The sequence below is a fragment of the Schistocerca nitens genome, chromosome 10, assembly GCF_023898315.1.
Source record: "Schistocerca nitens isolate TAMUIC-IGC-003100 chromosome 10, iqSchNite1.1, whole genome shotgun sequence".
Taxonomy (NCBI): domain Eukaryota; kingdom Metazoa; phylum Arthropoda; class Insecta; order Orthoptera; family Acrididae; genus Schistocerca; species Schistocerca nitens.
In genome coordinates, this window is record NC_064623.1 from 177,167,062 (window position 1) to 177,195,012 (window position 27,951).

Below are 27,951 nucleotides of genomic sequence, written 5' to 3' on the forward strand. Positions count from 1 at the left end.
TGGCAGAAGGTACTTTGCACCTGTGGTGAAGAATGGCTTGCCCTTCCTTCACCCAACAAACTTAGGGCCATCAAGGAGGCTACCGGTGCGTGGCACTCCTCCTTGCAGGTCTCTCGCAAGGACTATGTTGTCCTCTGCCAGCTGTGCATTGGCCACACTTCGATGACACACAGCTATTTATTGCGCTGCGAGGACCCACCTTTATGTCACTGTGGGTCAGCTTTGACGGTGGCCCACATCTTGTTGGACTGCCTGCTTTTAACTCTGCTCAGGCAGACGTTTGTGCTGCTTGATACGCTTCCTGCACTTTTATCAGATGACATTGCGATGGCCGATTTAGTTTAGTTTTATTCATGCAGGGGTTTTTTATCACTTGATCTAAGTGTTTCTCCTTTTTTTTTGGTTGAGTCTGGCCTTTGGTCTACGATTTTAGACTGGGGTTTTTAGTGCGTTTCCTGGTGGTTGGCTTTTCCTTTTTTGTTTCTATGGTCGGCCAACCACTGTCACACTCCGTGTGATTTTAATTCCTTTTTTCTGGTCTCCGCCTGTGTCTTTCTTGTCCTGTGTCGTCTCTTGTCATCTCCATTATTTGTTCTTATTCTTTGTGGGTGTTTAAAGTTAGTGGAAAAAGGGACCTATGGTGCTAGTAGTCTGGTCCCTTCAATCCCACAAAGCAACCAACCACATTTCCCTCCAATACTAAATTGGTGATCCCTTGATGTCTCAGAATGTGTCCTGCTAACCGATCTGATCTTCTAGTCAGGTTGTGCCATGTATTTCTTGTCTCCTCTATTATATTCTGTACCACCTCATTAATTACATGATGTATTAATCTAATCTTCAGCATCTTTCAAAAGCTTTGATTCCCTTCTTGTCTAAACTGTTTATCATCCATGCTTTACTTCCATACTTTGCTACACTCCATACAAATACCTTCAGAAAAGACTTCCTGACACACAAATATATACTTGATGTTAACAAATTTCTCTTCTTCTGAAACTCTTTTCTTGCCATATTCAGTCTACATTTTTTATCCTCTCTACTTCGACCATCATCAGTTATTTTGCTCCCCAAATATCAAAACTCCTTTACTACTTTAAGTGTCTCATTTCCTTATCTAAGTCCCTCAGCATCACCCGACTTAATTCGACTACATTCCATTATCCTCGTTTTGCTTCTCTTGATGTTCATCTTATATCCTCCTTTCAAGACACTGTCCATTCCGTTCAACTGCTCTTCCAAGTCCTTTGCTGTTTTGACGGAATTACAATGTCATTAAGAAATCTGAGTTGTTATTTCTTCCATTGCTTCCCTTTCATCACCCTCAACTCTTAACAATGCTGTCTCATTTCTGTACATAGTGTAAATATTTTGCTCCCTGCCACAGCCTAGGGGATGTTTCCAGAACGAGATTTTCACTCTGCCATCTGTAGAATTTGAAAAAGAGTATTCCAGTCAACATTGTCAAAAGCTTTCTCTATAATGAGATTTTCACTCTGCAGCAGAGTGTGCACTTAGATGAAACTTCCTGGCAGATTAAAACTGTGTGCCGGATCGAGACTCGAACTTGGGACTTTTGTCTTTCACAGGGCAAGTGCTGTACCATCTGAGCTACCCAAGCACGACTCACTACCTGTCCTCACAGCTGCCAGTACCTCATTTGCTACCTTCCAAACTTCACATAAGCTCTTCTGCGAATCTTGCAGAACTAGCACTCCTGGAAAAAAGGATATTGGAGAGACATGGCTTAGCCACAGCCTAGGGGATGTTTCCAGAACGAGATTTTCACTCTGCAGCGGAAGAAGAGCTTCTGTGAAGTTTGGAAGGTAGGAGACGGGGTACTGGCAGAATTAGAGCTGTGAGGATGGGTCGTGAGTCGTGCTTGTGCATCTCAGATGGTAGAGCACTTGCCCGCAAATGGCAAAGGTCCCGAATTTGAGTCTCGGTCCGGCACACAGTTTTAATCAGCTTTCTCCATGTCTACAAATGCTATAAACATAGGTTTATCTTACCTTAACCTGTTTTCCAATATAAGTTGTAGGGTCAGTATTGCTTTGCGTGTCACTACATTTCTCCAGAATCCAAACCAATCTTCTCTGAGAAAGGCTTTTACCAGTTTTTCCATTCATCTGTAAAGCATATAGTTTGATAATTTTCACATCTTCTGACAAATTCTTTCCATGGAATTGGAATTATTATATTCTTCTTGAAGTTGAAGAGTATTTCACCTACTCGTACATCTTGCACACCAGATGGAGGAGTATTGTCATGGCTGGCTGTTCCAAAGCTATCAGTTGTTTCGACTTAGGTCATTCAGTACCGTGTCAAATTCTTCCCGCAGTATCATACCTTCCATCCCATTTCCTCTATGTCCGTTTCCATTTCTATAATATTGCTTTCTAGTTCATCAGTGTAGTTGTTGTTGTTGTTGTTGTTGTTGTTGTTGTTGTTGTTGTGGTCTTCAGTCCTGAGACTGGTTTGATGCAGCTCTCCCTGCTACTCTATCCCGTGCAAGCCTCTTCATCTCCCAGTGCTTACTGCAACCTACATCCTTCTGAATCTGCTTAGTGTATTCATCTCCTGGTCGCCCTCTACGATTTTTACCCTCCACGCTGCCCTCCAACGCTAAATTGGTGATCCCTTGATGCCTCAGAACATGTCCTACCAACCAGTCTCTTCTTCTTGTCAAGTTGCGGCACAAACTCCTCCCCAAATTCTATTCAATACCTCCTCATTAGTTATGTGATCTACCCATCTAATCTTCAGCATTCTTCTGTAGCACCACATTTTGAAAGCTTCTATTCTCTTCTTGTCCAAACTATTTAGTGTCCATGTTTCACTTCCATACATGGCTACACTCCATACAAATACTTTCAGAAACGACTTCCTGACACTTAAATCTATACTCGATGTTAGCAAATTTCTCTTCTTCAGAAACGCTTTCCTTGCCATTGTCAGTCTACATTTTATATCCTCTCTACTTCGACCATCATCAGTTATTTTGCTCCCCAAATAACAAAACTCCTTTACTACTTTAAGTGTCTCAGTTCCTAATCTAATTCCCTCAGCATCATCCGACTTAATTCGACTACATTCCATTATCCTCTTTTTGCTTTTGTTGATGTTCATCTTATATCTTCATTTCAAGACACTGTCCATTCCGTTCAGCTGCTCTTCCAAGTCCTTTTCTAAGTCTGACAGATTTACAATGTCATCGGCGAACCTCAAAGTTTTCATTTCTTCTCCATGGATTTTAATACCTACTCTGAATTTTTCTTTTGTTTCCTTCACTGCTTGCTCAATATACAGATTGAATAACATTGGAGACAGGCTACAACCCTGTCTCACTCCCTTCCCAACCACTGCTTCCCTTTCATGCCCCTCGACTCTTATAACTGCCATCTGGTTTCTGTACAAATTGTAAATAGCCTTTCGCTCCCTGTATTTTACCCCTGCCACCTTCAGAATTTGAAAGAGAGTATTCCAGTCAACATTGTCAAAAGCTTTCTCTATGTCTACAAATGCTAGAAATGTAGGTTTGCCTTTCCTTAATCTATCAATCTAGCACAGACCCTCTATTTACTCCTTCCGCCTTTCCCTTCGTTGCTTAGCACTAGTTTTCCACCGGAGTTCTTAATGTTCATACAGCTGCTTCTCTTTCCTCCAAATGCCTCTTTAATTTTCCTCTAGGTGGTATCTATATTACCCCTAGTGAAATATGGTTTGAAATCCTTAAATTTGTCCTTTAGCCATTCCCAGAGAGTATGAATATGAAGTGATGATGGGAGAGATGGGTGGCTAGATGCATGGATGTTAGTTACTTAAGTGTGATACGAGAGATTATGCTGATGTCTGCAACAGGTGGATGCTAGTAGTGCCACTGATCACATTAAAAAATAAATAACTCACTTTATGTCTCTGTAGTGTTTTTAGTATATTTCGCTTTTATAGTTTGTCATTCTTAGATTAAAATCTTCTCTTAGTCATTTAGGAAAAGTTTGACAAGGGTGCAAGTTCAATAATGACCCATGCAAACCGTTCCTCTAGTTTATACATTATGCCATTAAATTTGGTACTGTTAAAGAAAATGGTTCTGTATCTTGTATTACCCAAGGATTTCTGTTGTGTAGTTGTTATTCTACTGCCTTCACCATTTCGGCTCTCAAAGCTACCCACTTAGCTTCTATTGTGTTACTTGCCCCAGTTTGTCAGTCATTGCCTGATGCTCTCTTTGAAACTGTCAATAACCTGACAAAAATAGCACAAATCATTAAATTGTAGCATATGGGTAAAGGGAGGTTAATTAATGGACGATAAATTCAGGAGGGTGGGGAGAAAGAGATACATTAGAGACAATTTCTGCTAATTCCTAGAACTAGTATTAAGTGAAGAATACAGATATGTACTATATAGATGCCTACACACCAGTCTCGTAGGAACTTTGGGGACAAGGTAGGCTGATTACCTTATGCACAGAGGGATTTTAGCGGTCACTCTCCCCACACTCTTTACATAAATGGAATGGGAAGAATTCCTGATATACGAGATAACAAAAAGTATCCTCACCACACACTTGTGGAGAGTGTTGGTAGATGTCTATGTTATGGTGAAGTGCTGGTATACCACAGTTGATTTCCTTATGTAGACATTGGCAATGGCAGGCATTTAGGTCCTGTGATGATTGCGCCAGAAAATTTAATGGCATGCCAATTCTGTATTTGTGTGGGTGACACCTCATGCTCACAAGCCCTCAATACTCCTAGAGGTACTGTTTGCCATCACTACCCTCTCACTGCTTCTTACTTGGAGTGCTACAGGAGTAGGAGGGGAGGATGTTCTTTCATATTGCAGCTGTTTGGCTATGAAACAAAATTTGTGTCACTAGACACTGGATAGTTCGTAACACACTGTAAAATGGAAAGCATATAGTTATAGCACAGCACTTCGTACATTCTTTGTGAGTGAGCTTCAGATAAAACTTGACTGATATTATTGTTAAAGCCACCAGTGTCTCCTATAAGCTTGAACTAGTAGGATATAAAGGGGTTGGACAAAAATAAGAAAACACCAAAGGAAACGTGTGCTTGAACATACAGTAAAAGCAGGTGCTGGCCGAGCCTGCAGGTTCTGCTGTTGTAACTGACCACACACAGCACCTGTTCAATGTTCTCAATACTTTGTGGTCAGAACAGTGTTCTGTGTAGCTGTGAGTGCGATACATCAGAGCTAAGTGACTCTGAATGTGGACGAATTGTTGGTGTTCGTATTGTGGGTGCTTCCGCAGGCGAGGTAGTCCCAGTGTTAGGTGTTTCAGGAAGATTTATTCTGCACCCAGGGAAGGCGGAATAATGTGATCCCGCTGAAGTCTGAGAGTGCTGGAAGGTGTTTTAAAAGCCATGAAAGGCATGATAGTGCTTTCGGCATTTCCACATTGTTGCCACCCCACCCCCTTATAAGTTCTGTGAAGTTGCATTTACTGTGCCTTTATCACAAAAAAAATTAAGAATAGAATCTCTCCTTTCACAAAGGATTTAAATTTCTTTTTGTGTGTGTGTGTGTGTGTGTGTGTGTGTGTGTGTGTGTGTGTGTGTTACGGATGAAGCTACATTAATATAATCCACATTAATTTTTGCAGAAAGTGGAAATTTCTGAAGATGATGATGTGTATGAGCCAATAAAGGTGAAGAAAGAGGTAAGTGATGTCGTAGAGTATTTCTCTCTGTGTACGCAAGATGTAACTTCCATAACTAGTCATGTGGAGGGGCCTGTCGTAAAGTTTTATTACTTTGAAAATAAAATAGTTACATAATAAATTTTTTGTTTGTTTACAGGTACATGTTTACAGTCCTGGTACAGATTCAAATCCTTGTACCATTTTTCTTGCTAGATGAGCTAAAACAAACTGGTACAGTACAGTGGTGAAGTGGATGTGGGGTGTGTCATTCGGTTTTAATTCCCCTAGCAGCGTACTATGGTATTGTAGAACAGGGATTTGAATGTGTAGCTAGAGTGCAGACATGTACCTGTAAATGCACAATAAAGGTAAGGAACTTTGTTTTTTTAGTGGGGCGATTAAAACTTTAACCCTCAAGCAGGGGCACTGCGATTCATAACACAAGCAGGCAGGTGGTGTACTTTGTACACATCTAAAGAACATCTGTCTTTATGCCAGCAAGGTAAACTTTATGAGCAAAATCACACTTTAATCTTAGTTTAATTAAACAACTATGAAATAAACATACATTATCTGAGCCAAATCACTGTTTAATTAAACAGTAATAAATGAACTTCTATTATGTTACTCTGTTGTTGCATACAAGTGTTACCCCCAGTAATGACCAACTCTAAGCATTAAACAGAGCAGTTTGCATCAGATCCCAGCCAGCCACTTATTTGATTACTAAGTACCTTGTAGATGACTGCCTCATCATGGGATTGTGCTGCTAGCTCATAATGTGGGTCATTTTCGTGCATGCATCATAAATTTTTTTTCACCAAGCGTGATGTTTATTTTCTATTATTGCTGCTCATTTGGATGTATGACAACACACCTTGTCACTGTCTTAGCTGAAGCAATAACAAAGGATTAGGTACAACCTTGCACTTTTAAAACAACACTCAAATGGAAGAAGACAATATTATTTGTGGTTGGGGTACTTTATACTTAGGTGCACCTGCTCAAGGATTAAGAGAACACCCTCCTAAGTAGGTGAGCGCTAGTTGTACTCATTAGCTTGTTTGATGTACTGAAGTAACTTGCAGTGGCTGTCTCCTGCATGTTACTTATAGCTTGAATCGTTCCACATCCCAGGAGGCTCTCTTTCATGATGTGATATGTGACGCACGCATTCACATAATTGATTCGCCTTGATGGGCAGTGAATCCACCACCTTCAGTGCAGATGCACAATTATGTTCAATCTCCTGTGGGGATATCAAGAGTAGCGAGCAAGGACGACATCGACAGGGACTGCAGATAGGCAGTGCTAGGTGGGAATGTAGGTCAGTTGAGAGGGTGCTGATACAGTCCACGCAGTTATTATAAACACTGTGTCCAGATCCCAGTTTGAATCCTGGTTCAGCACAGATTTTCACTCATCGCCGCTGATTCTATATAAACCCCCAAATGTAACAGACATAAATATTTCCTTGCTTTTGCTTTCCTTTCTCCTTCTCCACCCTAATTTACATATAATGAATAATCTTGCACTACTATCTCTCAAATTGTAATATGATAACTAATAATGTGAAAGACCATTGATTACCATACAGAGGAAGAATAGAAATAGACCCAAATGGAAACTTTCGTATCCTCTCTCTCTCTCTCTCTCTCTCTCTCTCTCTCTCTCTCTGCACCAGATAAAATGTTTATGAACCTGAAAAAAGTCAATACATAAGTTTAAGTAAACATAGTCAAGAACACAACAAGAATCAGCTTAATTTTTCAAGGAACTCCTCGACAGAATAGGAGTTGAAAGCATGTGGATTACTGCTAAGATTTTTGAATTCTAGTGGTACCTTATTGAAAATGGATGCAGCAGTATACTGCATACCTTTCTGCAACAAGAGTTAAGGAAGTCCAATCTAAATGCAGGTTTGATTTCTGGAGGGAGGGAGGGAGGGAGGTAGGTAGGTAGGTAGGTAGGGAGGGAGGTAGGTAGTAGGTAGGTGTCAAAATACCCAGTCTCCCAACAGGGGTTGACAAAAGGTTTGTGAACTTACACCACTTATTGCCCGAACCGCCCATTCTGAGTCAAAAATATCCTTTTATAATGGGAAGAGTTACCCCAAAATATAATAAAATACGACATATGCAAAGTAGACTAATTTTCATGTCAAACGATCACTCACTTCAGATACCATTCGAATAGTAAAAATGGAAGCATTAAGTCTTTGAACAAGATCCTGAGTGTGGGCTTTTCACGACAGCTTACTATCTATCTGAACACCTAGAAGTTTGAACTGTCCAGTTTCACTAATGATATGCCCATTCTGTGAAATTGAGTCAGTTTTTGTTGAATTGTGTACTAGAAACTGTAAAAACTGAGTCTTAATGTGATTTAGCGTTTATTTTCTACAAGCCATGAACTTATGTCATGAACTGCCCTATTTGAAACTGAGCCAATGTTCCACACAACATCCTTTACTACCAGGCTAGTGTCATCAGCAAACAGAAATATTTTAGAGTTACCTGTAATACTAGTGGACATATCATTTATATAAATAAGGAATAGAAGTGGCCCCAACATTGATACCAGCCCCCCCCCCCCCCCCTCCACTTCACTGTAACCCACTCAGACCTCACATCACAGCCATTCTCAACACTGTGAATAACAACCTTTTGCTGTCTGATGCTAAAGTAAGAGGTGAACCAATTGTGAGCTACTAGCTTCTACCTAAGAATTAGAAACACAAAAATTCTACATCTGCATATATGCTCCACAAATCACCCCACAGTGCGTGGTGGAGGGCAGCTTCCACCACTGCTAGTCATTCCGTTTCCTGTTCCATTCGCAAATGGTGCGAAGTAAAAACGACTGTCTATATGCTTCCGTATGAGTCTTGCATTCTCTTATCTCATCTTTGTAGACGTTACATGGGATGTGTGTTGGTGGCAGTACAATCATTCTGCAATAAGCTAAAAATGCCAAATCCCTAAATTTTCTCAGTAGTATTTTGTAAAAAGAACTTCATCTTCCCACCAGGAATTCCAGTTTGAGCTCATAAGCATTTCCGTAATACTCACTTGTTGCCCAAACCTACCAGTAACGTATCTAGTAGCGCACCTTTGAATTACATTGGTGTCCTTCCTCAATACAACATGGTAGGTGTCTCAAACAATCAAATATTACTCAAGAGTAACTCACAAAAGTGTTCAGTATGTGGTCTGTAGAATTTTTGGAATAAACTGAAGTCAATCCTTTGCCTTCCATACAGCCAACCTTACATGCTCATTCCATTTCATTTCGCTTTGCAGTTTCATGTCTAGATGTTTAATCGACATAACAGTGTCGAGCAGCAGACCACTAATATTGTATTCAAACATTATGGGGATTGATTTTCCTAGTTATCTTCATTCAGGGCACCAAATAGGAACTCTGTCAAAGAGATCCTGTATCCTCCCGCAGTCACTCAACGACAATACTTTCTTGTGCACCACAGTTCCATCAGCAAACAGTCACAGTTTGCTGCTCATTGTACCCAGAAAATCGTTTATGTATACAATGTATTTAAAAAAATATTTGATATTTTGAGATGTGGTAATATGGACCAAAACAACAAAAATTTGTCCAATAAAGAAGGCTTCTGGAAGGCATACCTTAAGAGCTATGAGCACACTTGTTCACTTTCACTACTGTAAAACATGTCTTGTCTTCTGAGCAAGCTATGAGCACACTAGTTCATTTTCCCTATTGTAAAACACGCCTCTTCTTCTGAACAAGTGCTCGTAGCTCTTAAGATATGCATATTAGAGCTCATGTTTACCAGACATTTTTGTCTTGTTTTTATTGGTAGTACATTCTCTCAAGATATGAAGTACTTTTTTTGACACCCTGTATAAAAAACGCTAGGTCCTAGAACACTTCCCAGAGGCAGTCCTGATCATACCTTCATCTCTTCTTTCAGTACAACATACTGTGTCCTATTATTTAAAAAGTCTTCAAACCAGTGATAAGAAGTATGTCATTTTTCTAATTACTACAAATTTATGCAACTTCATGAAGCAATCCAAGCAGTGGATTTTATCACAGGCTAAGTATTTGAATTTCACTGGTGGAATTGTGCACACGGCATATTGTACTCGTAATTCACACCAAATCATACTACAGTAGTGACAGCACCCAGTATTCCCTTCCACACTCTCTACATCATGCAGGTGATGGGATATTTCATGCTGCACTGATGTAGGAATATCAAGAGCAGATGAAACTTGGTGGCATATTGACTGGGTGCCGAACTGGGACTGTAAATTAGAACCCACACTTCTGTGGCTGAATCACTGACCAGGCACAATGCTCAACCTGCCATCACAGCTTCACAATAGCCAGTACCTATTCCCCTATTTTCCAAACTCTACAGAAATGACCTGCCTGCCTTGGTGCTATAGCAGTCCTAGAAGAAACAGGAAATGGCTTAGCCACAGCATAGGTTACTTTTTCAGAATGAATCTTTCATTCTGAAGCAGTGTGTTAAGTGCAGAGGAGAAGTGTTGTTGGAACAGCAGCTGTGCCCAGGGGACTCAGACAGGAAGAGCACAGTCTGCAAAAGGTGGTGATCTGGGTTCATATACTGGTTTCAAAACAGCACAGTTGGCACTACAGAGTGAAAGATTCATTGTGGGTAAAGGTTGTTAATACCAACAACTGTTGGTTGTTTGATAATGTTTTATTTGCACTTGATACTGGATATATTTTTTATTTCCATGTTCACTTCATGTAGTAAGCTTGTGCCAATCCGTATTTATATGACCATTTTTTGGTGCCTTTTTTTCTGCATCAAGGAGCAGTGTAGCTCTTCTGGTTATCTTAATCCACAAATTGACGGTATTTTGTTCTTTAGGTGGCCAAAATAGCTGGAAGATAACATCAATGGTGCCAACAGGAGTAACTTAGAAGTAGTGTAGTGAAGTAACTTAAGTCACATAATAAAGACAATACTGCAGGTCCAAAATGCATACAAGTTAGGTTCCTTTTGGAGTATGCCGATGTAATGGCTCAGTATTTAGCAGCCATATACAACCAGTCATTTGTCAAGATTCATGCAGAAGGAATGGAAAGTTGCACAGGTCACACAAACATACAAGAAAATAAATAGAAGTAATCCACTGAACTCTAGACGTATTTCACTGGCATCAATTTGCAGTAGGAGTTTGGAATGTATCCTATGTTTGGTTATTATCATACCTCAAAGAAAACAATCTATTGACACATAGCCAGCATGGATTCAGGAAATATCATTTTTATGAAACACAGATGCTCTTTATTCACATTAACTAATGACTGGTATTGACAGGAAACCTCATTGGTTCCACATTACTAGATCTACAGAATGCTTGGACACTGTTCAAAAAGATTTCAGGCTTGCAGCTGGTCATCGTAAACTTCATTGCTCGATATTTTGGCTGGACAACTGCCAGCCATCTTCAGGTAGGCTGAACGAGGACTGATGAAGACGTTCTCCGCTCCATCTTATATAGTGCACTGATAGTACTGCCCCGCATGCGTTGCAGTCGCAGAGACAGAAGGGCCACATCACCTGGCGACAGTGCCTTCGCTGGTGGAACTGCAATACTCAGCTGCCGTCAGTGTTGTCGCTGGCCGTAGCTATTGAAGTCTTCTGGTGTCTTCGTCTCAAGCAAATTTCAGACATGACGGGATTCCATGCGTTATTCAATTGGTAACCACTGTCAGGGTTCATTAGATTTCCTGCAATGCATATTTCAACAGATGCTTTGACAGTGGAGTCCCAAAAAGTTGTTGCTGTGGCCAAAATCGAAGTTTTGTCATACTCCATTGAATGTCCATTAGAAATACAATGTTCTGCAACTGCAGACTTACTGGGTTGCCGTAGGCGAATGCAACATTGATGTTCTGTACAACGCTCTTCCATTGTACGCGTTGTCTGTCTTATATAGGCCATACCACATTGACATGGTATTTTGCAAATTCCCACCTTCTGCAGTAACAAATCGTACTTCACCAATCACAGCAAATCTGAAATCTTAGAAGGCGGATGAAAAACCACTTTCACATGAGAATTATTAAGAGTCCTCGCTATCTTGAAGGAGCTTATATTTTCGTTAATACTCTGCAGTGGGACACTGGAGTGTTGCTGCATGAAACAGGATCCTTATGAGATAGGATTGATGGACGACATCAGAAACATTCAAAGAAGGATAGCTCATTTTGTATTAACATGAAACATGGGATAGAATGTAACAGACATAATATGCAAGTTGGGATGGCAGTATTTGTAACAAAGGTGTTTTTCATTGCAGTGAGATTTTTTCACAAAATTTCAGTCACAAACTTTCTGCTCTGAATGCGAAAATATTTTGTTCACTCTCACCTACATATGGAGGAATCAGCATTGTAACAAAATGAGAGATCAGAGTTTGCACCAAAAGATTTAAGTGCTTGTTTTTTCCACGTGCAGTTGGAAAGAGAAGTGATTTGATGAACATTCTGTGTAGCACTTTATTGTGAACTGAACTGCAGTGTAGTCATGCAGATACAGGTCACAATGACTCCTTGAGAGCAATGTTTCACTAGAGTTTGATTCCAATAGTTTCATCAGAATTTTTTGCCAGTGAAAATTGAAGGTTTTGAAAACATTAAAAAAATGTTACAGTTAATGGAATTTTTTTTTGCCTGATATGTGGCACTTGTTCATCATTGTTAATGTGCACATGTGTTGTTGCCTCGACCACCACCACCACCACCACCACCACTACCACTACTACCTGTCACTGCAGCTTGACCAGCCTAAGTACAGAATGGACAAGAGGCTTTGGAAGTTAATGGGGATTACAGCTGTGGAGGTGGATGGGAAGAGGTTCAAAGTCTAATACCATATCTTGACATTCTTTGCTAAATCTCACAGAAAAAGCTTTTGATGACACAACTTCATCTGAGCTAGGGAAAGGTTTAAATTTTGCACTGATGCCAAAGCATTTGCTAGTGGTTATTTTTATTACTTCTGTTGAACAGGCTGTTTTTAAACTACCTCCTGATTATGCAGAGGGGGCAAGGAGGGAGGAATGCCATGTGTTGACAGGGCACATCCACCCAAGTGTAACATAGCAGCTGCTCAGAGGGCTTCTTTGTGTTCACTCAGAGGTGATCCAGGTAATGTTATTTTACCTGCCATGAGCAATGCTGCAGTTTTGGACAAGCAAGGTATGTTCAAAGGATACAGTAATTACTACCCGATTCAGCATATTGTAGGATTGGTGTTGACACCACAAAAAGTGCTGCGAGAAAGACTAACAGTCTTCTGAAGAAAAGTTCCTTTTTGCAGGATACTATCAAGAATCTTAATTCTTAGTGTGCTGTTTCTCTTAGGTTATATGCTTTTCTAAAGCTCTACATGGAAATGGTTCCCGTCAGGCCGACTGTAACAATGGTGCTTTGACACATCATGTAGCCAAACACCTTACTACTCTGTTGAGCTCACAAGTAGATCAGTGTATCACATTAAGAACATGCAGACTTCTTATGTCAATTAGAGGGAATGCATTTGAATGATCCTGATATATATATATATATATATATATATATATATATATATATATATATATATATATATAAAGATGATGAGACTTACCAAACAAAAGCGCTGGCAGGTCGATAGACACACAAACAAACACAAATATACACACAAAATTCAAGCTTTCGCAACAAACTGTTGCCTCATCAGGAAAGAGGGAGGGAGAGGGAAAGACGAAAGGATGTGGGTTTTAAGGGAGAGGGTAAGGAGTCATTCCAATCCCGGGAGCGGAAAGACTTACCTTAGGGGAAAAAAAGGACAGGTATACAATCGCGCACACACACACACATCCATCCACACATACAGACACAAGCAGACATATTTTTCCACGTGGAATGTTTCCCTCTGTTATATATATATATATATATATATATATATATATATATATATAGAGGGAAACATTCCACGTAGGAAAAATGTATCTAAAAACAAAGATGATGTGACTTACCAAATGAAAGTGCTGGCAGGTCGACAGACACACAAACATACACACAAAATTCAAGCTTTCGCAACAAACTGTTGCCTCATCAGGAAAGAGGGAAGGAGAGGGAAAGACGAAAGGATGTGGGTTTTAAGGGAGAGGGTAAGGAGTCATTCCAATCCCGGGAGCGGAAAGACTTACCTTAGGGGGAAAAAAGGACGGGTATACACGAGCGCGCGCGCGCACGCCCACACACACACACACACACACACACACACACACACACACACACACACACACCCCCATGGATGGATATGTGTGTGTGTGCGCGTGTATACCCGTCCTTTTTTCCCCCTAAGGTAAGTCTTTCCGATCCATCCACACATATACAGACACAAGCAGACATATTTAAAGACAAAGAGTTTGGGCAGAGATGTCAGTCGAGGCAGAAGTGCAGAGGCAAAGATGTTGTTGAATGACAGGTGAGTTTTCAAAAAACTGAAGCCCAGGCTATCCGTGATCTGAAGGCTGACCGATCCATCGTCATTCTTCCGGCGGACAAGGGTTCCACGACCGTGGTACTTGATCGTCGGGAGTATGTGGCTGAGCGACTGCGTCAGCTTTCAGACAACACCACATACAAAGTTTGCCAAGGTAACCCCATTCCCGATGTCCAGGCGGAGCTTCAAGGAATCCTCAGAACCTTAGGCCCCCTGCAAAACCTTTCACCTGACTCCATCAACCTACTGACCCCACCGACACCCCGCACCCCTACCTTCTACCTTCTTCCTAAAATCCACAAACCCAATCATCCCGGCCGCCCCATTGTAGCTGGTTACCAAGCCCCCACAGAACGGATCTCTGCCTACGTAGATAAACACCTTCAACCCATTACATGCAGTCTCCCATCCTTCATCAAAGACACCAACCACTTTCTCGAACGCCTGGAATCCTTACCCAATCTGTTACCCCCGGAAACCATCCTTGTAACCATTGATGCCACTTCCTTATACACAAATATTCCGCACGTCCAGGGCCTTGCTGCGATGGAGCACTTCCTTTCACGCCGATCACCTGCCACCCTACCTAAAACCTCTTTCCTCATCACCTTAGCCAGCTTCATCTTGACCCACAACTTCTTCACTTTTGAAGGCCAGACATACCAACAATTAAAGCGAACAGCCATGGGTACCAGGATGGCCCCCTCGTACGCCAACCTATTCATGGGTCGCTTAGAGGAAGCCTTCTTGGTTACCCAGGCCTGCCAACCCAAAGTTTGGTACAGATTTATTGATGACATCTTGATGATCTGGACTCACAGTGGAGAAGAACTTCAGAATTTCCTCTCCAACCTCAATTCCTTTGGTTCCATCAGATTCATCTGGTCCTACTCCAAATCCCATGCCACTTTCCTTGACGTTGACCTCCACCTGTCCAATGGCCAGCTTCACACGTCCGTCCACATCAAACCCACCAACAAGCAACAGTACCTGCATTATGACAGCTGCCACCCATTCCACATCAAACGGTCCCTTCCCTACAGCCTAGGTCTTCGTGGCAAACGAATCTGCTCCAGTCCGGAATCCCTGAACCATTACACCAACAACCTGACAACAGCTTTCGCATCTCGCAACTACCCTCCCGACCTGGAACAGAAGCAAATAACCAGAGCCACTTCCTCATCCCCTTGAACCCAGAATCCCCCACAGAAGAACCCCAAAAGTGCCCCACTTGTGACAGGATATTTTCCGGGACTGGACCAGACTCTGAATGTGGCTCTCCAGCAGGGATACGACTTCCTCAAATCCTGCCCTGAAATGAGATCCATCCTTCATGAAATCCTCCCCACTCCACCAAGAGTGTCTTTCCGCCGTCCACCTAACCTTCGTAACCTGTTAGTTCATCCCTATGACATCCCCAAACCACCTTCCCTACCCTCTGGCTCCTATCCTTGTAACCGCCCCCGGTGTAAAACCTGTCCCATGCACCCTCCCGCCACCACCTACTCCAGTCCTGTAACCCGGAAGGTGTACACGATCAAAGGCAGAGCCATGTGTGAAAGCACCCACGTGATTTACCAACTGACCTGCCTACACTGTGAAGCTTTCTATGTGGGAATGACCAGCAACAAACTGTCCATTCGCATGAATGGACACAGGCAGACAGTGTTTGTTGGTAATGAGGATCACCCTGTGGCTAAACATGCCTTGGTGCACGGCCAGCACGTCTTGGCACAGTGTTACACCGTCCGGGTTATCTGGATACTTCCCACCAACACAAACCTATCCGAGCTCCGGAGATGGGAACTTGCTCTTCAATATATCCTCTCTTCCCGTTATCCACCAGGCCTCAATCTCCGCTAATTTCAAGTTGCCGCCACTCATACCTCACCTGTCATTCAACAACATCTTTGCCTCTGCATTTCTGCCTCGACTGACATCTCTGCCCAAACTCTTTGTCTTTAAATATGTCTGCTTGTGTCTGTATATGTGTGGATGGATATGTGTGTGTGTGCGAGTGTATACCCGTTCTTTTTTCCCCCTAAGGTAAGTCTTTCCGCTCCCGGGATTGGAATGACTCCTTACCCTCTCCCTTAAAACCCACATCCTTTCGTCTTTCCCTCTCCTTCCCTCTTTCCTGATGAGGCAACAGTTTGTTGCGAGAGCTTGACTTTTTTTGTTTTGTGTGTGTGTGTGTGTGTGTGTGTGTGTTTGTGTTTGTTTGTGTGCCTATTGACCTGCCAGCGCTTTCGTTCAGTAAGTCACATCATCTTTGTTTTGTTGTGGTGGTGATGGTGATGGTGATGATAACACAACACTCAGTCCCTAAGCAGAGAAAATCTCCGAGCCAACTGGGAATTGAGTCTGGACCCTTTAGCATGGCATTCCATAGTGCTGACCACTCAGTTATTGGGGTCGACAATGACCCTGATAGTCTAGTAAGTTTTGATGTGGTCTCTCTCTCTCCACTCCCATTCCTGTGCCTGATTTGTTACTGTTAATCAAGATTAGGTTCAGTGTTGAATTAACAAACCTGTTTTGCCGTGATTGATTTTCACAGATGAAGTTGTGATGAAAGCCCGTTCTCATTTATTATTGTCAGTTTGTTTATGGAAGACCGAGGAACATGCCTTGTAGTCAATGGCTTTGAAACCTGTTTTCTTCTTCTTCTTCTTCTTCTTCTTCTTCTTCTTCTTCTCTTTTTTTTCCCACATATGTAAATCATATTTTTGTTATTTGGCATTTAGAATTTGAACGATTATTTAGAACACCTGAATTCAGTCCACCCAAATATTTCTTTTATGGTGGAGGTGGAAAATGATGGCTGCCTTCCATTCCATGATGTGTTGGTCAGAAGGAGGGTTGATGGTACATTGGTACATGTCATTTATAGGAAGCCTACTCATACTGGCTTGTTTCTACAGACTGATAGTTGTCACCATGGGATCCTTCAGTTTCCATTTTTCCTTTGTTTGTTGTCCTCGGTGTCGACATACTGCGTTGTGATACTAGCTGAAAAATAAGGTGGAGAAGTAAAACACTGACTACTTTAAATAATGTAGCCGACAGGTGCACAGTTGCGTTTTACAGTAGTTCACTTTTACTGTTCACAACCCCCCAATAATATGCTGTTATATATGGCCAGTGCACTATTGTTTTAATTTTCCATAAGCTTCATCAATAGTTTGCAGGCAAACCTCTACATACTGCTACAATAGTTTACTACTGAACATCTACGACCAGTAAAAACCTAACCACAAAGTTCACATTTCTTGAAGAATAGAAAGGTACATATGGAGCAGACACTGTCATTGTTTTAACACATAGCCTAATTGTGTTATGCGTATTTCATGGATGCATTGTTGTTGTTCTAACCAATACAGGTTCCTTGTCTGAAACTCGGTCGTGGACTGACTGTCTCGGGACCAAAAATCGGGACCTCATATACCCTCACAATAATAGGTGCTGAAACTTCACAATGTTTGATGTTTAATTTATGAAAATTACAATTAAAACTTAACTCATTAAATTAATTCAATACATCGAAAAATTGATTCTTTTTAAAAGTTTCTTCTACTACAAGAGTCAGGCTGAATTATTTGTTTAAATCATGTAATAACAAATATCATTACGCAAATAATACTTTTGATAAAACTGTTAATTACTTTGGAATTAATGAAGGACTGGCTGTGCTAACAGGTTTTCGAATAAAGCCAAATAAATACTTAAAGGATGTTAGTGTTTCGTCTTCCAAATGTTTATAATTAGTACAGAATTTATATTTGTTTATATGTCAACAATAGAATTTAAATTACAAAACAATTACTGATTTCACCCTATAACAAAAGGTACTAACTAGGAATAGTCAAAATAAATGAGTAAATCAATTACATACATGCCTTCTGCAGAGAGCATTTCTATCATAATTGGTCATTTTTTATGGAAATATGATATGAAATGTGTTTGTAGACCACTACCTAAGATTAGGATCCTTTAGGTTCCACAAAGGATGATTTTGGTTTGTGTAAGGTGAGTGTCTGCCGTTTTCCTTGCAGTAGTGACATTTAATATATAGATCATAATTTCAGGACTGTGGGGGACCAGTGTACTGAGCACAAGCAGCACACACACTTACAACAGTCAAGCAAATCTGCAGTTGCAGAACATTGCCTTGGCACCAGTCATTCTACAGAATATAACAGTATGGAGATTCTGGCATGCACTTCTAGCTACTTGGGATAGTGCTTTTAAGGAAGAAGTTGAAATTAAACTAACAAGTAACTTTATATATAGATACAGAAGTTTTTGTTTGAATTCTGTGTGGAGTCCTGCTCTTTCTCACTTGTCAAAAAAAGTTAAAAAAGAAAAAACAGAGGGTCAGAGTTAATGCTATCTTACCCATTGGTTCTAAATTTTCACTACCAATAACTTCTGACATTCATCATCTCTCTCTCTCTCTCTCTCTCTCTCTCTCTCTCTCTCTCTCTCTCTCTCTCTCTCTGTGTGTGTGTGTGTGTGTGTGTGTGTGTGTGTGTGTGTGTGTGTGTGTGTGTGTGTGTGTGTGTCTTATTTTTTGTATATGCTGGGAGAAACTCGGGTCTCATAGGGTTATCCCCTAGTTGTCAGTTGATGTGTCGGCAGCTGGGCCAACACCTTGTAGATCGAAGTGGCTGAAAGTGCACGCTAAACTAACGCAGACGGGCGTGAAGTACTGGAACATGAGACTTATTAATGAATAAGAAGAAAAGTACGTAGCTGGAATAATATACTTAACTTTATTCTCTTGTTGGAATACATCTCTTGAATAGTAGTAAGCTATAAGCACTGATACAAATGGCGCCTTGCTAGGTAGTAGCTATGGAATAAGCTGAAGGCTATTCTATCAGTCTCTCGGCAAATGAGAGGAAGACTTGGTAGGTCTGGTCGCAAGCTATGTCGTCCGTACAACTGGGGCGAGGTCATGTCCGTGTCTTGTGACCTGCCATGTGGTGGCGCTAGGATTGCGATTACACAGTGGCGACATGCGGGTCCGACATGTACTACAGGACCGCGGCCGATTTAAGTTACCACTTAGCAAGTGTGGTGTCTAGCGGTGACACCACATTCCTCCCCCGCAAATCGGCGAACGGTCGTGAGATAAGGCTTCCGCCCGCCGTGGGGAGGACCCCATGTTGACGTATGCGATGAGGTGGGGAGCCTAACAACAGGCGAGGCCGTGCCACCCGCACCCGGCCATTCGGTCCGAGGGGAGCTAGGAAACGCCTGCAAACCTAGTCCAGGGTGCACGTCAACATGAGGTGTAGGCGCACGTAATGATACACGAGGGGCCGAAGAGTCGACCTCCAGTGCGTCGGGGAAGCCGACGGGCGAAGACGACATCTGGTCCGGAGCGGGCAAGAGGTCCATGGCGGAGGACAGCTGGTCACGGGAAGCGAGCGGCGGCGCGCGCCCCAGGGAGGCGCGTGGCGGCTGCAGCGAAGCGTCCACTGCGGGCGGCGCCGGCGGCAGCTGCGGCGGCTGCTGCGGCGGCGGCGGCGCGACGCCATGGGGCAAAATGGAAGGCAGCGTCGGTAACACCTGGGGATGAGGCGAGCCAGTAGATGGGTCCCCAGGGCGCTGACCTGACGGCTCCGTCGCTGAAAGCAGACGGGGAGCGGCAGAACCCAGGCGACGACAGAGGCGCAGCTGATTGAGATGCCGACGCACCTCACCAGAGGCCCCCAAAACCAAATACATCGCGCGGCCGAGGCAGCGAAGAATGCGCCCTGCGAGCCAACGCTGTGAACCGCGATAGTTGCGATAATAGACAACGTCGCCAGGAGCAAAAGCAGGAGTCTGCCGCTGCACAGGAACCTGATGCGGCGGATGCAGCAAAGACATCAGGGTACGATGAGGACGACCATGGAGCAATTCAGCCGGCGAGCGACCATCGCGGGGCTGAGAGCGATACGAAGACAAAAAGAGCAACAAAGCGTCCTCCCGAGAATGCGACTCTTTCAAATTTCAACATCTGGGACTTGAAAGTCCGGACCAATCGTTCAGCGGCACCGTTTGACTGAGGCGAAAACGGCGCGGATGTCAGATGGTGAATACCATTGGCCTTGCAGAATGACTGAAATTCTGCGCACATGAATTGTGGGCCATTGTCGGAAACAATAGTCTGCGGGAGACCTTCAATGCAAAAGATAGCAGACAAGGCTTGGATTGTGGCAGAAGACGTCGTGGAAGACATCCGGACAACAAAAGGAAAATTACTGAAAGCATCGACCACAACCAACCATCGAGCATTCCAGAATGGACCAGCAAAATCGATGTGCAAGCGTTGCCAAGGGGAAGTGGCTTTCGGCCATGCAAAGAATGTCCGCGGCGGGGCGGATTGTTGTTCGGCACACGCCACGCAAGAGGAGCACATAGTCGTAATCGCAGCATCGATTCCGAACCAAGTACAGTGCTGACGAGCAAGCTGTTTCGTTCGCACTATACCCCAATGTCCTTGGTGGAGAAGCTTTAAGACAGATGACTGTAACGAACGTGGGACCACGACTCTGGACTGATCATTATCGGAACGCAACAACAAAACACCACGTCGTACAAAAAGTCTCTCCTTGTGAGCAAAAAAACGGCGAACCAAAGGATCTTCGATCCGTGACTTTGACAAGGGCCATTGCGTAGCAACAAAACGCAAAACAGTAGCAAGGACAGGGTCAGCAGCTGTGGCTGTAGCTACACGACGAAAATCAATAGGAAACGATGCGACCACGTCATCGGCTTCCGAATCAATGAACATGCAAGCAAGTTCGGAAGAATCGAATGCTTGATCCTCAGCAACAGGCAAACGGGACAACGCATCAGCGTTGCCGTGCTTAGCAGTGGACCGATACAAGATATCGTAGCGGTACTGCGAGAGAAAAAGTGACCAGCGAATGAATTTCTGCGCTGTACGCGGAGGTACAGGCTTGTTCGGATGAAAAAGCGATGTCAAAGGTTTGTGGTCCGTGATGATTGTAAAGTGACGACCATACAAGAAGTCATGGAACTTGGTAACACCAAACACGAGAGCTAAAGCTTCTTTCTCTATTTGTGAATAATTTCTTTGCGCAGATGAGAGCAATTTGGACGCAAAGGCAATAGGGCGATCATGCGAGCCATCTTTGTGCGCAAGCACAGCACCGATCCCGAAATCCGATGCATCAACCATCAACAAAAGGGGTTTTCGGGGATCGAATGGCGTAAGGCAAGTATTTGAAAGTAACGCCGATTTCAACTGGCGAAAGGCGCGTTCGCATTCCGTCGTCCAGACGAACGGAACACCTTTACGGCGTAAGCGATGAAGCGGAGCTGAAATGGAAGAAGCATTGCGCAAAAAGTTATGATAATAATTTATTTTACCCAACACACTCTGTAGCTGTTTCAAATTCTGCGGAGCAGGTAAGTCCTGTATGGCACGGAGGTGCTCTGGACTCGGATGTATACCTTGGGCATTTATGACATGCCCCAGGTAGGGTAAGTCCCGAGCAAAGAACACACATTTGTTCTTTCTCAAGCGAAGACCATTCTGACGCAATACCTGAAATAATGTTCGGAGATTTTGCAAATGTTCTGCTTCTGTCTGTCCTGAGATCACAATATCGTCCAGATAGTTCGCAGCAGTAGGGACCGACGCACAAATAGTTTGTAAATATTGCTGAAACAATGCAGGGGCGGAGGCACACCCGAATGGCAGTCTTTTGAAGCGATACAAGCCAAGATGCGTGTTTACCACCAAGACGCGCTGGGATTCTTCGTCCACAGGTATCTGCAAGTACGCATCAGCTAGGTCCAATTTGGAAAAATATTTTCCCGGGCACAGTTTGTCAAAAAGATCTTCCGGGCGGGGCAAAGGAAAAGTAGCAGTCACAAGTTGTGGATTCACAGTGGCCTTGAAGTCCACACAAAGTCTCAGTTTTCCGGAAGGTTTTGGCAAAATTACTAAGGGTGAGGCCCAGAGAGAAGCCTGCACACGTTCAATTACACCTTGAGATTCTAAATCGGCCAATGTTCTTGCGACCTCATCACGCAATGCGTGGGGAACATTGCGCGCTCTGAAAAATTTCGGTTGCGCGTTGTCTTTCAATTCCAAATGTGCAGCATAGTTCTTAGCGCAACCAAGGCCCGGTGCAAAAATGTCTGCAAATTCTTCACAAAGACTAGAAACACTGGCGGAAGGCACAGTCTGATTCACTGATAGGACCTGATTTACTATAGACAAATTAAACAATTGAAACAAATCTAAACCAAACAAGTTCACTGCACTAGAAGAACGAAGAACGTAAAATGATAAAAGTTTTGTTTGTCCCTTGTATGTTGCAAGAAGGCTGCACTGTCCTAACACAGGGATCTGCTGTCCCGAGTAACCATGTAACTTAACATTTGCGGCACGCAATGGCGGTTTGCCCAGTTGTTTGTACGTGTCGTGATTGGGCAATGAAACTGCAGCTCCGGTATCGAGCTGGAATGGTATCACTGTGCCGTCAAAGTCTAAGTCCACAAAAAGTTTATTGTCCTGCTGACGACAAGAGCGACTGTCACGTGCAAATTGAACTGATACAGGTACAGAAGCACTTGCGACTTTACGGGATTTCCTGCGACGTCGACACACACTTTGGGTGGGACGAACACAGTCACTGTTAGCTAAAGTGTCACTGGACGGGTGGGAATGAACTACATTAATGTCCATGGGCGAAGGTCCACGAGCCTGATTGTCCTGGGTGCGATTCCGGCGCGAAGCAAAAGGCCTGGAATTATTGCGATTGTCTGATCTAAGCTTCTTCTGGCAAACACTTTGAACATGTCCCTTCTTTTGACAGTAAAAGCAAATAGCTTGGCGTGACGGGCAATTTTCACGCGAATGTCTAGTTGCACACCGCGGGCATGATTTCACTGCAGTTGCTTGCTTACGCGGCGCACGTGTTTGCGAGCGAGGCTGCGACGGGCGCGAGGGCCGCTTAGCGTCCCGTGCAGCGGGCCCGGCGGGCTGATTAATGTGACACACTGCTGGCGAAGTTTCAAATGAGTCCTGAGCAAAGTCAAGTGTGTCTTGCCTATCCAATATGTCTATCACTTGTTGAAGGGAGGGATTTACGAGTTTCAAAATCTGTTCCCGTATGCAAACATCAGAAACGTTCTGTGCTATTGCATCACGCACCATTGTATCGGAATATGGGAGGCCACATTCACAGGCAAACGCGCAGTCTCTAGTAAGGCCTTGCAAAGTTGCAACCCACTCCCTATTAGTCTGACCGGCCGTACGTTTTGTACGAAAGAACGTATACCGTTTTGCAACTACATTTACTGTTTCTTTGAAATAGGCATCTAAAGCAGACAAAATTTCTTCGTAGGACAGAGTTGCTACGTCGCGTCGGGGAAACAATTTCACTATCACACGGTAGGTAGACACACCGACACAAGAAAGCAAAAACGGCTGCCGCTCTTTACCTTGTATTCTGTACGCGGCGAGATGAAACTGGAACTGGCTGGCCCACTCAGTCCAGGTTTCGCACGTGGCCTCAAAGGGCCTAAATGGCGGTGCGACAGCGTTGTGTGGCTGCGGTAGCGATGAAGCGGCGGCTGCCGCATCGGTTTGCAGCGCACGTTGACCCTGGACGAGCTGTCCAAGGGCTTCCAATAACGCCTGCGTCTGCTGATTCTGCAAGCGAAAAAATTCGGACAGTACATCTGGAGATTGTGGCGAAGCCATGACACAAGCAAATCAGAGCACAAAAAGGGAAAAAGAACAAATCAGTCCAAAGCAGAAAAAAAAACACTTTTTCTCGTCGCCATGTGATGTGTCGGCAGCTGGGCCAACACCTTGTAGATCGAAGTGGCTGAAAGTGCACGCTAAACTAACGCAGACGGGCGTGAAGTACTGGAACATGAGACTTATTAATGAATAAGAAGAAAAGTACGTAGCTGGAATAATATACTTAACTTTATTCTCTTGTTGGAATACATCTCTTGAATAGTAGTAAGCTATAAGCACTGATACAAATGGCGCCTTGCTAGGTAGTAGCTATGGAATAAGCTGAAGGCTATTCTATCAGTCTCTCGGCAAATGAGAGGAAGACTTGGTAGGTCTGGTCGCAAGCTATGTCGTCCGTACAACTGGGGCGAGGTCATGTCCGTGTCTTGTGACCTGCCATGTGGTGGCGCTAGGATTGCGATTACACAGTGGCGACACGCGGGTCCGACATGTACTACAGGACCGCGGCCGATTTAAGTTACCACTTAGCAAGTGTGGTGTCTAGCGGTGACACCACATTCCTCCCCCGCAAATCGGCGAACGGTCGTGAGATAAGGCTTCCGCCCGCCGTGGGGAGGACCCCATGTTGACGTATGCGATGAGGTGGGGAGCCTAACAACAGGCGAGGCCGTGCCACCCGCACCCGGCCATTCGGTCCGAGGGGAGCTAGGAAACGCCTGCAAACCTAGTCCAGGGTGCACGTCAACATGAGGTGTAGGCGCACGTAATGATACACGAGGGGCCGAAGAGTCGACCTCCAGTGCGTCGGGGAAGCCGACGGGCGAAGACGACATCTGGTCCGGAGCGGGCAAGAGGTCCATGGCGGAGGACAGCTGGTCACGGGAAGCGAGCGGCGGCGCGCGCCCCAGGGAGGCGCGTGGCGGCTGCAGCGAAGCGTCCACTGCGGGCGGCGCCGGCGGCAGCTGCGGCGGCTGCTGCGGCGGCGGCGGCGCGACGCCATGGGGCAAAATGGAAGGCAGCGTCGGTAACACCTGGGGATGAGGCGAGCCAGTAGATGGGTCCCCAGGGCGCTGACCTGACGGCTCCGTCGCTGAAAGCAGACGGGGAGCGGCAGAACCCAGGCGACGACAGAGGCGCAGCTGATTGAGATGCCGACGCACCTCACCAGAGGCCCCCAAAACCAAATACATCGCGCGGCCGAGGCAGCGAAGAATGCGCCCTGCGAGCCAACGCTGTGAACCGCGATAGTTGCGATAATAGACAACGTCGCCAGGAGCAAAAGCAGGAGTCTGCCGCTGCACAGGAACCTGATGCGGCGGATGCAGCAAAGACATCAGGGTACGATGAGGACGACCATGGAGCAATTCAGCCGGCGAGCGACCATCGCGGGGCTGAGAGCGATACGAAGACAAAAAGAGCAACAAAGCGTCCTCCCGAGAATGCGACTCTTTCAAGTTCAACATCTGGGACTTGAAAGTCCGGACCAATCGTTCAGCGGCACCGTTTGACTGAGGCGAAAACGGCGCGGATGTCAGATGGTGAATACCATTGGCCTTGCAGAATGACTGAAATTCTGCGCACATGAATTGTGGGCCATTGTCGGAAACAATAGTCTGCGGGAGACCTTCAATGCAAAAGATAGCAGACAAGGCTTGGATTGTGGCAGAAGACGTCGTGGAAGACATCCGGACAACAAAAGGAAAATTACTGAAAGCATCGATCACAACCAACCATCGAGCATTCCAGAATGGACCAGCAAAATCGATGTGCAAGCGTTGCCAAGGGGAAGTGGCTTTCGGCCATGCAAAGAATGTCCGCGGCGGGGCGGATTGTTGTTCGGCACACGCCACGCAAGAGGAGCACATAGTCGTAATCGCAGCATCGATTCCGAACCAAGTACAGTGCTGACGAGCAAGCTGTTTCGTTCGCACTATACCCCAATGTCCTTGGTGGAGAAGCTTTAAGACAGATGACTGTAACGAACGTGGGACCACGACTCTGGACTGATCATTATCGGAACGCAACAACAAAACACCACGTCGTACAAAAAGTCTCTCCTTGTGAGCAAAAAAACGGCGAACCAAAGGATCTTCGATCCGTGACTTTGACAAGGGCCATTGCGTAGCAACAAAACGCAAAACAGTAGCAAGGACAGGGTCAGCAGCTGTGGCTGTAGCTACACGACGAAAATCAATCGGAAACGATGCGACCACGTCATCGGCTTCCGAATCAATGAACATGCAAGCAAGTTCGGAAGAATCGAATGCTTGATCCTCAGCAACAGGCAAACGGGACAACGCATCAGCGTTGCCGTGCTTAGCAGTGGACCGATACAAGATATCGTAGCGGTACTGCGAGAGAAAAAGTGACCAGCGAATGAATTTCTGCGCTGTACGCGGAGGTACAGGCTTGTTCGGATGAAAAAGCGATGTCAAAGGTTTGTGGTCCGTGATGATTGTAAAGTGACGACCATACAAGAAGTCATGGAACTTGGTAACACCAAACACGAGAGCTAAAGCTTCTTTCTCTATTTGTGAATAATTTCTTTGCGCAGATGAGAGCAATTTGGACGCAAAGGCAATAGGGCGATCATGCGAGCCATCTTTGTGCGCAAGCACAGCACCGATCCCGAAATCCGATGCATCAACCATCAACAAAAGGGGTTTTCGGGGATCGAATGGCGTAAGGCAAGTATTTGAAAGTAACGCCGATTTCAACTGGCGAAAGGCGCGTTCGCATTCCGTCGTCCAGACGAACGGAACACCTTTACGGCGTAAGCGATGAAGCGGAGCTGAAATGGAAGAAGCATTGCGCAAAAAGTTATGATAATAATTTATTTTACCCAACACACTCTGTAGCTGTTTCAAATTCTGCGGAGCAGGTAAGTCCTGTATGGCACGGAGGTGCTCTGGACTCGGATGTATACCTTGGGCATTTATGACAGCCCCAGGTAGGGTAAGTCCCGAGCAAAGAACACACATTTGTTCTTTCTCAAGCGAAGACCATTCTGACGCAATACCTGAAATAATGTTCGGAGATTTTGCAAATGTTCTGCTTCTGTCTGTCCTGAGATCACAATATCGTCCAGATAGTTCGCAGCAGTAGGGACCGACGCACAAATAGTTTGTAAATATTGCTGAAACAATGCAGGGGCGGAGGCACACCCGAATGGCAGTCTTTTGAAGCGATACAAGCCAAGATGCGTGTTTACCACCAAGACGTGCTGGGATTCTTCGTCCACAGGTATCTGCAAGTACGCATCAGCTAGGTCCAATTTGGAAAAATATTTTCCCGGGCACAGTTTGTCAAAAAGATCTTCCGGGCGGGGCAAAGGAAAAGTAGCAGTCACAAGTTGTGGATTCACAGTGGCCTTGAAGTCCACACAAAGTCTCAGTTTTCCGGAAGGTTTTGGCAAAATTACTAAGGGTGAGGCCCAGAGAGAAGCCTGCACACGTTCAATTACACCTTGAGATTCTAAATCGGCCAATGTTCTTGCGACCTCATCACGCAATGCGTGGGGAACATTGCGCGCTCTGAAAAATTTCGGTTGCGCGTTGTCTTTCAATTCCAAATGTGCAGCATAGTTCTTAGCGCAACCAAGGCCCGGTGCAAAAATGTCTGCAAATTCTTCACAAAGACTAGAAACACTGGCGGAAGGCACAGTCTGATTCACTGATAGGACCTGATTTACTATAGACAAATTAAACAATTGAAACAAATCTAAACCAAACAAGTTCACTGCACTAGAAGAACGAAGAACGTAAAATGATAAAAGTTTTGTTTGTCCCTTGTATGTTGCAAGAAGGCTGCACTGTCCTAACACAGGGATCTGCTGTCCCGAGTAACCATGTAACTTAACATTTGCGGCACGCAATGGCGGTTTGCCCAGTTGTTTGTACGTGTCGTGATTGAGCAATGAAACTGCAGCTCCGGTATCGAGCTGGAATGGTATCACTGTGCCGTCAAAGTCTAAGTCCACAAAAAGTTTATTGTCCTGCTGACGACAAGAGCGACTGTCACGTG

The 27,951-nt window shown here is 44.4% G+C and overlaps 1 protein-coding gene across 1 annotated transcript in view; it reads left to right on the top strand.

Annotated features, from left to right (window-relative positions):
• LOC126210492 (zinc finger protein 808-like) overlaps nt 1-27,951 on the top strand; it is a 180,124-nt gene that overhangs the window by 57,051 nt on the left and 95,122 nt on the right. Inside the window, exon 4 of the mRNA XM_049939724.1 lies at nt 5,636-5,692. Within this exon, the coding sequence (XP_049795681.1) occupies nt 5,636-5,692 (57 nt within the window). The remainder of the gene's footprint in view (nt 1-5,635; nt 5,693-27,951) is intronic.